The 14,225-nt window shown below is 36.0% G+C and overlaps 1 protein-coding gene across 2 annotated transcripts in view; it reads left to right on the forward strand.

The window, feature by feature from the left end:
- The window catches only part of HTR2C (5-hydroxytryptamine receptor 2C), a 260,479-nt gene that overhangs the window by 231,319 nt on the left and 14,935 nt on the right, over positions 1-14,225 (forward strand). The window contains exon 5 of one of the 2 annotated variants that reach the window (XM_004614477.2): positions 4,495-4,695. In XM_004614477.2, the coding sequence (XP_004614534.1) occupies positions 4,495-4,695 (201 nt within the window). The remainder of the gene's footprint in view (positions 1-4,494; positions 4,696-14,225) is intronic. The other variant, XM_055122720.1, reaches the window with a different exon arrangement.

The raw sequence follows: 14,225 nt of genomic DNA on the forward strand, positions 1-14,225 counted from the left end.
AATTCTTCTTTGAAATGATTGAGTTTTTCTTTCAGTTATTACTTAATTTATTGATTTGAAGTTGCCCTCATCCAGACTTGAGAGTTTTGAAGAAATTGAGGACTTTTGATCTTCTGGCTCTGTCGACTGATAAAGCTGAATTCCTTGTTCTGCCCATTGTTCTTAAGGGATATGTGGGTACCGACAGTGGAGGTTGTATATTCCTGATGCACTGAAGCTGTCTTGATGTGCTGTTTTACACCAATATGCCACTGTTTGTGCTTCTGTATTCAGACTATTTCCATTAAGCTATAAATGTATTTCCTAGGGACATGCAAATGTATGTCTAGTTCCCCCATTTTAGTTGCCAATGATCTGTGAGGGTGTCAAAGCACTGTTAAGATCCTCTGGATTCCTACCTTCCCTTGATAATATATGAGGTGGGTGAACTATAACATGGATGCATATGCATCTGAACAGTAACAGGTGTTCCTGTGATCTCTGGGACTGAACCCGGTGCAGGGCACTCCAGGGATTCCTGAGTCCCAGGAAGGAGGAATAGCTGTGTGTTCCTTGGCTGCATGAGGTGGAGGAAGAAGAGTCAATAGGTCATTTTTTAACTATAATTAATGTGAATTGGTAAAAATCTCCAGTAGAAAGGCAAACATTGGCTGAATTGTTATAAAACGTATGACATAGTATCAGGGCCTTTGATGTTATTCATTGATGAAGTGTATGTCTTGCAGGTATGAGACCTGGGCTTTACTTACAGAAACTAGAAAAAATAACATCAAAATAGAGAGATAGTGAAGTAGATAAAGTTCTTGCCTTGCATGAGTCCAAGCCTTGCTAGGTCTCTGGCACCTCTCATGGTCCCCTGAGGACCGCCAAGAAAGCACCATTAGATACGGCAAAAAATTTAAAAATATATGTTGTTAGAGAAGATATCTAAATAAAACTTCCTGTACATGCTGTTATAAAGAAACTCATTTTTAGGTCTAAACTTACATAGATTTAAAATAAAAAGAAAATATATTTATTATTAGAAAATAACTTAAAAACCTGGGATGGATGATTATAATAGTATCAGACAAATGGAGCTTAAAACAAAAATGTTTACAATAGCAGAAATATCATAGAAGCAATAAACAATTATAAATATATGTCCCAAACAGGAAATATAGACAAATAGGAGGAAAAAGCAAGAAATGGAAGACGAAAAAGACAAACTTATAATGGTATGTGGAACCCAGGTTCAATTCCCAGCATCCTGTATGGTACCCTGAGCGACTCCAGGAGTAATTCCTGAATGCATGAGCCAAGAATAACCCCTGAGCATCGCCAGGTGTGGCTCCCCAAAAAAAACAAACAAAAAAAAGTTAACATATTGTTTCCATTTAAAAATCTTCACTGTAAAACGAAGCTAGAAATAAAAATAAAACTTACAAATCATAAATATAAAATATAAAACACACAAATCCATATCAGACAGCAAATGAGTCAAGGAAAAACATTTAAGTAAGATTAGAAAATATTTTGAAAACAGTAAAAATAAAGATATATCAAAAACATAGGCTTAAAAGAAACAGTGCCAAAATAAGATTGTGTTTGTTCGTTTGGGGGTCAAAAAGTGTGCCCAAGTTTTACTCCAGACTTTCTGCTCAGGGATGATTTCTGGCAGTGTTTAGGGGACCATAAACAGTGGCAAGTATTCAAATTGAACTCAGACGTGCAAGCCCAGCATTCTAATCTTTGTATTTCCTCTCTAGTCCCTATAAAGGGAAATCCATAGCTTAAAATGTCTGTTTTTGAAAATAAGAATTCAAGAACAATATAACTTTATAGTTAAGAGAAATAGAATAGAATAAATTCACGTAAGCTATTCTAAGAAAGAAAATGGTAAAAAAGAAAGTATAGGTCAGTCAAATAGAGAATAGAAAAAGACAAAGACACTTAAGAAGGGTTGGTTTTTTATATTATTCTTTTTTTTTAGTTTTTGGTACACACAAAGCAGTGCTTAGGGGTTACTCCTAATTTTCCACTCAGGGACCACTCCTGAGCTCAGTGTACCATTTTGGGATCTGAGGATTGAATTGCGTTCTGCTGCATGCAAGGCAACTCCTTGCCCACTCTACTGACTCTCTGGCCCCAGGAAATGTTGATTCTTAAAAAGGACAGTTTTTGAAATTATTTTTTTATTGAATCACGGTGAGATACATGGTTACAAAGTTGATCGTGATTGGATTTCAGTCATATGATGTCCCAATATCTGTCTCTTTACCAGTGTTCATTCCCCACCACAAAAAAGAGAAAAGAAAATTGATAAATTATTCACTCTAACAACTAGAGAAATGAGCGAGAGAGAAGACACAAATTATTAAAATTATGAAGAAAAATTTTGTGGAGAGGAAATTGCTGCTAATCATACAGAAATTATCTAAGATCATGAAAAGAATACAATGAACAATTCAAACAAGTCCGAAAAACTCAAAAATCATTTAACTTAGATGAAATGGACAAGTTTCTAGAGTAGTACAGACAATACTCATAAAGAGGTAGAGAACTTGCTGAGGCTCATAATAAATAAAGATGTTGATTTGTTATTAAAAAAAAAAATTCAACAAGAGAGTTTCAGGACCCCATTGCTTCAACTGAGAAAATTTTCCAAATATTATAGAGAATAATTGACACCAATTCTTCTTAAATTCCTTACAAATTAGAAGATGATGGGACACTTTGTAACTAATTATATGAAAGAAGCATTATCCAATAGACAATAAAAGAGGTAGTTATATTAGAAATAAAGACCATAAAAAAGTCAAAGTCGTGGTCAAACAGAAAACTCAGTCAATGTAACAAATGATATTGATAGAATGATGGAGAGACAATGACGAAATGTCCTCAATTAATTCAGAAGTTTTCCCCAATTCATCAGTTTTTCACAAAAACCCTCAATAAGGTAAGATTGAAAGAATATGTCTGCAACATGATGGACAGGATAAAGGGAATTTATGAAAAACCCACAACTAACATACTATTCAATAGTAAAAAAATGAAAGATTTCCCTCAACATAAGGGAAAAAATGCCTATTTCCATTTGACATTGTAGTGGAAAAACTATCTAGGTAAGTAAGAAAGAAAATAAAAAAAAATAAAAGGCAGAATAAAATGGAGCAAGAAATAGTAAAAGTAACTATTCATAGATGATAAAATCTTGTATATATATAAAAACTCAATGAACCAGCACACATGAAGATAAAGTTATACAATAGATTAATACACAAAAATAAGTTGCATTTCATAAACAAAATGATGAACTCAAAAACGGAAGAAGTGGAAGATGTCAGACACACTGGTCACAATTGCGTGATTATGTTTATTTGAAATCACTGTCATCCCGTTGCTCATCGATTTGCTTGAGTGGGCACTAGTAACGTCTCCATTGTGAGACTTGTTATTACTGTTTTTAACATATCGAATATGCCACGGGTAGCTTGGCAGTCTCTGCCGTTTGGGCGGGATCCTCTCAGTAGCTTGCCAGGCTCTCCGAGAGGGTCGGAGGAATCGAACAGCATGAAAGGCGAAAGCTCAACTGCTGTCCTATCGCTCCAGAATCAAATAATCAATATAATTAAACTGATTATTTGAAATATTGAAATTGAATAAACGTATAGTGACAAAAAGCAGATAGCATATTTAGGGGGTGACGACAAAAATGGGGAGAAAGTGCTTAATTAGTAGTAATTTCCTTCGGGGATGATAAGGTGTTACGGAACTAGAGAAGTGATGTTTGCATAATATTTTGAATTAAATAAATGCCACTTATTTGTGAACTTTTAAGTGCTAATGTAAAATTTTCCTCAGTATATGTAATCAATACTGAAAATGGCATGTTATTATCATCATCACTATCACTATGGGGCGAATTATCACAAACTTTCACTTTAAAATAAAAAGAAGGAAAAACAGGGGATGCGCTCACTTATCTGTGCTATATATAATAACTGGATGAGGAAATGTAAGAGGAGATTACCTTGACCCCGGAATATAGGGAGGAAGATAGAGAAGGAAATAAATCAAGGGGGGAAGGAAGACGGTAACAAAGATAAGTGCTGGGGGAACAGGAGTCAGAGGTCTTGGATATACTGGTGATATGGGTGAGTGGTGTAGGTACATATTCAAAGCACAGGCTCAACAATACTGAAAAGCTAAGATCAGATTGTCATGGTGAAGATGGCTGTTGAGGAGTATGGGGGGGCGAGTGTGGGAAGGGTGGGGAAGATCTGGTGAGAGAGCGTGGGAACACTGGTGGAGGGAAGTTAACACTGGAACCCTGGTGGTGGAGTTGGTGTTGCAATATTATATGCCTAAAACTCAACTATCAATAACTTTGTTAATCACGTTTTTTCATTACTTTTTAAAATTAGTGCTTATGCTAGGAGAGGAAAATTATGAATTTAAGACTATATTCCATATAATTCATACATCTTTTGTCTTTTCTCTCTTCTCTTTCAGATTATGTCTGGCCATTACCTAGGTATTTGTGCCCCGTCTGGATATCTTTAGATGTTTTATTTTCCACAGCGTCCATCATGCACCTCTGCGCTATTTCGCTGGATCGGTATGTAGCAATACGTAATCCTATTGAGCATAGCCGTTTCAATTCGCGGACTAAGGCCATCATGAAGATTGCTATCGTTTGGGCAATATCTCTAGGTAATAAACTCTCTGGGCCATAAGGATTGCAGCGGCTATGCTCAATATCTTCGGATTATGTACTGTGAACAACCTACAGACGTCAACTGGTAACATTTGCGCCTAATTGTGATTTGCTTATTCATTATTCTTAACCTATATAGTCAATATTTAGGTTAACAATAATCTGTGGAATAAAACATGAATAAAAAAGGGAAAGATATTTCTATTTCCCCTAACCATTAGTATTACAATAAATTCTGCAACGCAGACACTAAATATTTGAGATATTTAAAACAATTTAAAAGTGACAAATATACTTGGTAAAAATCTAAATTTAAGAAGCAAAACATTTAAATATTAAATAAGATTAATAATAATCAAAAGCCATTATTAAACCATAATATTAATCTTACCATTTTATTCTGATTATAAATTCTTCTTTGGGAAAAATAATGGTGTAATATGAATCTTCATAAAGCTAACAGTCTAAATTTTGTTGCGTTCACTGCTGCCTTATCCCACCTCTGCTCAGAAACCACACCTTAAAATTTAATCTTAAAGATTTATTTGTAATATGTATAGGAAAATTGAAAGCTGAACAAATTATTCCTCAAAAGACTGGAGATTTTTAAAAAGACACTTAAGATTTCAGGAGATGGGAAGTTATCTTCTGCTGGAGATATGTTGGAACATACGCTTTGCATGCAAGAGCTCCAAATTTACTACCTAACACAACATAGTCCTTAATCACTGAACCAACTGGTAGCCCCAGAACATATCAAGTGTGACCCCAAAACAGAAAAAAACAGAAAATGGAGGAGCATCTAAAAACAACTATAAATTCTATGGCTTAAGCACAAAATGGGAAGCTAAGACCTCATAACAGATTAAATATGATTAAATAGAGAATTGCTGATAGCTGTTAGAAGAAAAAGATTGAATTAAACAATGAAAAGTAGAAAGATAAAAATAGGTAACAGTATATAAAATAAAATACCTCTATACAGTAAAACTTAAAAGAGTTCCCTAAGGAGATTAAAAAAATAAACCAACAATGGTAGAAAATCAATATTTGAAGAAATAATAGCCTTTGGAATTTGAGGCTTAGGCACTTTTAGGACCCCAAGAGTCACTGTCACTGACAATTAACCATGCTGTGCTTCAGTGGTTCAGTGCTGTTGCCTGGTGGTGCAGTGCTACTCAGACTCAGTGAGCTGATGGCTACCAGTGCCACCCCAGTGGTGTTTGGGAGACTCCAGAGCTACACGTAGCAAAGCACAGTAGACCCTGTGATGGAAAAGTATACTCCAGTACTTGGAGCTATCTCTTTTGCCCAGCTTCTGGAATTTGTGAAAGGTGCTCACACATCAAAATTGTTACAAATCTCAAGCCAATTGGATAAAAGTCATCAAAGTTTTAACTCATTGTAGTGACATTGCAGGGGAAAAAAACCATGTCAGCCTGAAAGGAACAATAACTAAGGATATTAACTTTAATAGAACAATGGTAATGTAGGGGGCCGCGAGGGGAAGACAGCGGGAAATCCCAATGAGTGAGAAGAATTATGCAACAGGAAATTCACTTATTGCTTCATATCAAGAGAGAACTTCAGTTGAGGGGGGAAGTTCCGTAAGCACTTATCCTCCATTCCCACAATGGGTGTGCGCACAAATTTTGAGTTTCCTGGTTCCAGGTCTGACTACAGGCCATGATATGGGCTCTGGCCTTGGAGTTTTCCTTAAACGTATAGGATGTGAAAGCCTTAGTTAACCTCTTACATTTCTAGGGGTGGGGAAACAAAACCTGAAAACCTTACTTTTACAACCTGCTCTGAAACCTTTATCTTTGCAATATAAGTTACCACTCCACACAGAAAGGTGTATTTACATACTTATCATTGACCACGCTAAAACAGCTTTATGTTGCGAGAAGCCTTGAAAAGAAACCACAAAGAAGGAATGAGCTCTCGGGCACATGATTTTGTGAAAATATTTCCAGACCTGTTTTGGTTCTCATTCTGGAAACTATCAATAAAAATGCAGACTGAACATCACAGTGATTCGCTAATAAAAAAAAAATTTTTAAATACCACAATACACTACAACTTGGTTGACTCATTTCAAGATAATACTGATTGACCCCTTTTAAAAACAGGCAAGATAAAAATATATAGTATTTAAAATTTAAAGCAAACACATTAATCTTAACTACATTTTTTGCGGCATACCTAGTGGCAGAATTAAAAATATACAATGAGTATAATTACCATCAAAGTAAAAAACTATAAATAGGTCTAGGAAATACTGAGAAGGGTTGATTTAAGGAATGTTGATCTGGAGGCTTTTATGATGCTGACAATGTATATTTTATCAGTGCAGAGGTGGTTGTGTGCAATATTTTTATATAAACATTTTATACTGTAGAGTAATTTATGCTCTTCTCAGTATGTTTGTTCCATTTCACAAGTTCAAGAATCAAATAAAATAAATATGTAAATAGGAAAAAAATGCAGGCCTAAATTTGGAATTGCCTTCCCACTCAAAAGGTTGGGGTTGGGGTTAGAATTTCTATTTTCCCACAGCTCTGTTGTAACTACAAGGGCCATTGAACCATTGGGGATTGTTAATTTCTCTATAAAGAATGAGGGATGCTGGAAAGTGTGAGGCATTTGTTCTTTGCCTGCTATTTTCCCTGTATTGACACTAACAAAAAGAGATAAATGAATGCCTCCTCAACTGCAACAATGAAAGCCTGATGTTGAAATTATAGGGTCAGGTTGTTAATAAAAAGTGAATGCTCAATTAGAATCATTTATCTGGCAAAATTATGCCTCAGTTATCAAAGTGACATAAAGACATCCCCAGACGAACAAAATCTGATAACATGACAAGAACAAGTGTCCTATTTAAGAAATTGGGGTTGGAGAGAAAGCATAGCAGTTAAGATGCTTGCCTTGCACACGTTTACTATACATCTATCTAGAGGTTGAATCGTTTATTATTAATTAAGAGCTTTTATTGAGAGGTTTAATTATTATTTATTCTTCTCGGCAACGCAAGAAGGGAGACTCCCCATTTTAGACTCTTTTGCTTTCCCCACCCACAGTCAGTCAACACAATGTGTCCTCATTAGCTCTACCTACTATTTCTCACATTGCAAACTTCTCCCTTCCATCACTTGCTTTCTTAGTTTAAGCCTTCATTGTCAAAAAGATACACATGCCCATCACCTTCTCTTCTGTCTTTATGAAATATATGTTTCTTCTCAATACAAGGCATATATTCAATTAAGTAAGCCCATTAGACTTATGGCATTAGGAACCAGAGTCTTCTCCAATGTGCATATCCAATCACTGTACAGAGAATTCCTCACAAATATTTATCTACATTTTTGTGCCTACCTTGTTTTAGTTCTTCCTTTATTTTTTAAATTTAAATTTATCTCCTTTTCTTTGTTGATGTTGTTGTAATGGTCAGGTATTACACATATCTGAGCACCACCCCCTGAAGCCCACAAAAATAAAATTTTTGTTGTTATAATCTTTCAGGACTATTTTACTGTTGCCAATTTTTTTTGCAATTCCCATATTGAGTTATGCTTCCTGATTTGGGGATGCAGTCCACAGTTTAAGAACCAAGGAACTAGATCATAAAATCCCATACCTCTGAACTCAATTATTAGATAATTTTAATTTTATTTTTGTGATGTTATATAGCTTTAAATTTTCATATTCCTTGTAATTTTGTAGTCTTCATTTCACATATGAAATAGAAAACTTCTTTTTATTTATTTTTAATTTTATTAATTGAATCACCATGTGAAAATGTATAGAGCTTTCAGTCTTAAGTCTCTGTTATACAATGCTCAACACCCATCCCATAACCAGTGCACAATTTCCACCACCAGGAGCCCCAATATACCTCCCCCCACTCACCCCCAGCCTGTGTAGCTGATAGATTTCACTTTATTTTGATTACCTTCAATATTTCAACAAAAAACTCACTATTATTGTTTGGAGCTCCCCCCCCCCAAGTCAGACCTGTTGAAAAGGAACCATTTGATACTGTTTTCCATTGCTGACAATTAAGTAGTTTTGGATTTCTGTATTTTAGTAACTAAGTCCAGGGAAATTTTTTGCCAGAAATTGCATCACTGTAAGCTTTTACTTCCCTTTTGTGGTGCTCATAAAATGGAAAAGCGGAGAGAGAAAAACCCTTCCCTCCTGGTGCATCATGGGTCAGTGGCTAAGTTCACAGTCTAGAGATATTTCTGCAAGCTGCTGGTGCCCAAAGTAGTTTAGCTGGCTTCTGGGATCATACTCCTGCAGCAGTGGAAAGGCCTTTTTATTTGTTTTTAATTGAATCACTGTGAGATACAATTACAAAGCTTTCCTGTTTGAGTTTTAGTCATACAATGGTCAAACACTCGTGCACATTCTCCACTACCAATGTCCCAGTATACCTCCACCAGTGCACATTCCCCACTACCAATGTCCCCAGTATACCCCACCCCATTCCAACCCTCCCCCTGCCTCTTTGGTAGACGAATTTCCCCACACTCTCTCTCTACTTTTGGACATTATGGTTAGTAGCAGACTTCTTTAATCATTGTTATTTGCCTTGAAATTGTATATCCTGCTCAATGGTGTACGGTCTCAGACTTGCTTGGTACAATTACACAAAGTAAAATACACTCTGGTCTTTTTGCTAGAAATTCATTCGATTTATTTGGAATTCGATTTTTTAAAATTTTTAATTGAATCACTATGATATATACAATTATAAGGTTGTTCACAATTGAGTTTCAGTTATAGAGTCTCCAGTCTTTTTGTTCCCTCTTGTGACAGAACTTTGAAGTTGTATATCTTCTCTTTTCCTTACTGCTCACCCAGATGGCTACTTTCATATTCCAGGAGGTGGCACTAGAGATCAATTTTGTGGTTTCTCCCTAATCTAGTCCATTGTCTTGCTTTCTGAGCGCATGCTCTACCAGAGCTCTCTCTTGTGGCTGCAAGCAATAACCCTGCTGGAGTGAGAACTGGGGAGACGGGGGTACCCATGGACCCTATAGAGAGATTTCTAGGTGTGGGATTCCCAGAGGTTATAGTAGTATTTTTCTGAGTGCAATCCCATTAAAACCTTTTGAGATTCTCATCTGCTCTTTCCCATATGTTGTTTCCTACTTCTAGCCTTACCTGTGCTGCTTCATTACTCTGGGAGCTACTAAAGAGAAACTCATTTCTCTAACGGAGTTCCACATAACTGTGGCAGCTGGGTGAATTCCACTCACTGCTTTTCTTCTCCAAAACACACTGAGTGGCTCTCCCTGCCATATAGATTAGAAGCATTTCTTTGAGAACTGGGACTGGGAAGGGGTAACATGCTGGTCAAGTTTTTTTCCTACTACTTCCATTATGAACGAACTAATTTGGTTTTTGTTGTTTATAACTTTGTTCTAATAGCATACTGGATTATCCTCTTTGGAAGTCTGAAAGTCTTACAAATTCGCTCTTGCACTTGCGTAATCTGCCAAAGCCAGAATTCTTCTTGCTTTTTTCTTACTGGAATAGGGGTCTGGGCAATTTCACTGGCTCTGCTAGTTCCGGTGTCAGTAAAGAGATTTGTCTTGGAACACAGCGCAAGATACCATGACTCTTCCAAAGAAATTTTTATTCATGGTTTTGGTATCCAAGTCATTGTTTCAAAGAGGGGAATAAAATGTGGTATGCATCATAATACTGCTATGCTAATACCATGGAATCTTTTTAAAGAAATATTAGTGTATAATTTGAATTCTTAGTGCTACCTTGATTTTATTTAGGTATCAGTGTGATACTTGCTTGCTTGAATGAATGTGAAGATGTTCTTTGGTGTTTTATATTTGTGAAGAGTGTGTGAAGAACAAAACATTTTTTTCTTTAAATTTTTGATAGAAATCTGTGGTGAAATTCTGACTGTGGGCTGTTTTAGTTCGTGGTATTTGGGTTTTAAATCTCTGCATTGAAAGTTTACTTACACAGTATACAACTTTTAATAGTATTCCCTTATAATTTGTGTAAGGTCTGTTATAATTATTTGCATTCTTTCTTTCATCTCTTTCTCATTGATATCTCCCTCTGTTTCTTTAATCAATCTAAAGGTTTGGTAAATTCGTTTTTATAGATTTCATCTATTATTTTTACTATTTAGCAATTTATTGACTTCTGCTCTAATAGTTATAATTTCATTCCTCCTTGTTTAAAATTTATTTACCTCTTATTTTTCTAGTGTCTTATGTGAAAATTTGAATTATGCCAATTCAGATCTAAGGTTGAGACTCTCATGTTTTCTTTCATTTCATTTGTACTTTTCAATTATAGAATTGCAATTTGTTTCTTTTGTATGCTTCTCTATTAGTATTCTCTTCTTTTTTTTCTTGTTTTTGGGTCACACCTGGCGATGCACAGGGGTTACTGCTGGCTCTTCACTCAGGAATTACTCCTGGCGGTGCTCAGGGGACCATATGGGATGCTGAAATTAGAACCCGGGTTGGCCGCGTGCAAGGCAAACGCCCTACCCGCTGTGCTATCGCTCCGGCCCCATAGTATTCTCTTCTTGATGCTACATTATCATCATAACTTTACATTTATTTCTACTCACAATTTACTTTAGTTCTTTTTTTCTCCATTTTTTCTCTGCTCCCTTCATTGTTGCTATTTTGTTGCTTTTATGTTTGCCGTGGATTTCACTGATGTCTGGCTTTGGTACACACACTTATCTGTGGTGGTCATTGGGGGTTGTACTTCAGGTTGTGGTGCTCACACATTCAACCATGGTGCTCAATGAGGTTTGCACTTCTTTACTTTTGTATCATGCACCTATTCTTGGGAGGGTGAACACTCTTTTTTTATTATTATTGTTGTTTTATTGCTATTGTATTAGTTATGACACAAACACAGCCTTCCACTAGACATCCTCAAATCTTGCTCCAGTCCTCCCCATTCAACCTTCCATGTCTTTCAATTCTATTATTATATGCCCACCTGTTTATTTTTGTTTAATGTTTTCCTTTTATGCTGACTTTCTTACTGCATAAATATGTGAAATTATACAATATTTTCCTTTCTATTTTAGACTTTTTTGCATGGAAAAATCCTTTCAAGTATCTTCCATTTTCCTGCAGGTGGCAAGCTTATAACTCTTGTTTGGAAACAAGTTCTTTTTTTTTTTTGAAAAATAATTATTTTTAAAATTTTTTTCCTTTATTTATTTTTAATTAGTGAATCACCGTGAGGGTACAGTTACAGATTCACTCATCTTTGTGCTCTTGTTTCCCTCATACAAAGTTCGGGAACCCATCCCTTCACCAGTGCCCATACTCCACCACCAGTAAACCCAGCATCCCTCCCACCCTCCCCAATCCCATCTCCCCCCACTCCGCCCCGCCACTATGGTAGGGTGTTCCCTTTTGTTCTCTCTCTCTCTGATTAGGTGTTGTGGTTCACAATAAAGGTGTTGAGTGGCCATTGTGTTCAGTCTCTAGCCCTCATTCAGCACGCTTCACCCTTCTCCCGCATGGGAGGGTGAACACTCTTTAACTGAGGCATAAAAGTTATGGCTGTGGTGTTTGTCAAGGGTCTCTGCTATGCTCACACATGTGCTCTCCAGAGATGATACTTCAGGGTCTTTGTTCCTACACATCTCATTATAGTTATAGTGCTCCCTGAGAAATTGCACTCATTTATGGGGTGCTCACACTCATACTGGCTAGGGTATATCCAGAAATTTCCTACAGAAGTGAGAGTCACAGATCGCAGATTTACCATGCTTAAGCAGCCAAGCTGCCGAAGCTGCTCTCAGGGTATGTGGAACACCAGAGATTTGAACTCATAACCATATGATTGCAATGCAGAACTGTTAATTCCCTCAGTCCTACTTAAGTTCTTTGTTTTCCGATTTGTTGATTCATTTTGTGTCCCAAACTGCTGTGCTCAGGAGCTACTCCAGATCCTGTGCTAGATAGACTAGTTTACCTCATGATGATCAGAGACCATGCGGTGCTAAGGGTCAAATCCAGACTTCTTGCATGCAAAGCATGCACTCAGTTCTTTGAGTTTCTCTCCAGACCTCTACTTTAAAAACATATTCATAATAATTATTATAATATCATTATTAAATATGATTTCTGTTTTCTCTCACAAATGTCTATTTAAGATTATTTTACTATGGTACATTGTTCATACTTTCCTGATTTGGGGTCTATTTTGCCGATCCTGTGATTTTTGTTCAAAACTAGAGTTTAGTTAGCATATCATAGCAAATCTGGATACCTGACTTCCATCTTAACTTATTTTTACTTTCCTTTTAATTTAATAATTTATTTCATTTTTCATTGATGTCTGCTGTCCCCTTGCAGTGCCTAATCTCTGATGTTCCTGATCCTTAGACTTTACTATGTGTTTGTTAGTTTCTTTATCTAGGCTCAATAATGTTACTAAAAGTGCAATACTTTTTCTTTTATAGAGCTTAAAGTATTCCATTGCACACATATGTAATGTTTTCTTTATTTACATGTTGAGAGACATTGATATAGCTTGAGTGGTATTATCTTATGGATAGTGTTTGGGAGTGAAAAAATAACTTTCACCTACCCTACATTCTCTGATGTCACTCCTATGATAAGTAATAGATTAGCAATGGAAAAACAAACAGAAATTTGATATTTAAAACTCATGAATACATGACATGCCTAGAACATAAAAGTGAATCCTGAAGATGCCCAAATCATTGCCTTAAAAATCATCTTAAGCTAAAACAAACCAAAATATGTTTGTGTTAGAGGAGGACAATTACAAGATATTACCAGGAAAAGCACAATAACAGAGTAGGGTTTGTTATACAGATTTAAGTATATACCGTCTCTTTTGATAAGATTCTCTTGTGATTTATATTTATTCTTTTCCTCTTGGCACAGAAAGGGAGAGACTTACAAATTGAGATTTCATTTCCATGTTGAAATTTCCTTCCCAAAAGGATAATTTCTACTCAGTGTTTAGGTTTTCTCCCTACCTGCTACTTTTCAAAATAATTCTTATGCCAGTAAATTATAGGAGTGGTATTCTCTGCTGCACTTCAGTAGTAAAGGCATATTTCAGTACTGTTTTAATTTCATTTCCTCATACATCTAGTCATATTTTACTTGAATACCAGAACATTCCTTGAACACCAGTACTTCACTTTACAAATAATTCCTCAAGTATATCTTACAAAGTCTATCTGGACATTGCTCTTGTTTGTTATAGCAGTTGCACATGCTGTTGTTCTTGTTCTCAAGAAATCAAGATTGAAAGGAAGGGACCCAAGTCCTGGTGGTCAAATTCAGAATAGACTTTATTTAGGGAGAAGGAAAGGAAGATTAAAGAATGTAGGGAACTTCTTGGATTACGGAAGGGTCTCCAAAAGGAAGATTCTAGAGAAAGGCAGGAGACTTTCCCTTTTCATACCTTTTTAACAAAGAAGAAAGTGAGTGAGCATTTCTTTAGTATGTTCCAATAATACGAGGCCATTAAA

The sequence above is a fragment of the Sorex araneus genome, chromosome X, assembly GCF_027595985.1.
Source record: "Sorex araneus isolate mSorAra2 chromosome X, mSorAra2.pri, whole genome shotgun sequence".
NCBI lineage: Eukaryota > Metazoa > Chordata > Mammalia > Eulipotyphla > Soricidae > Sorex > Sorex araneus.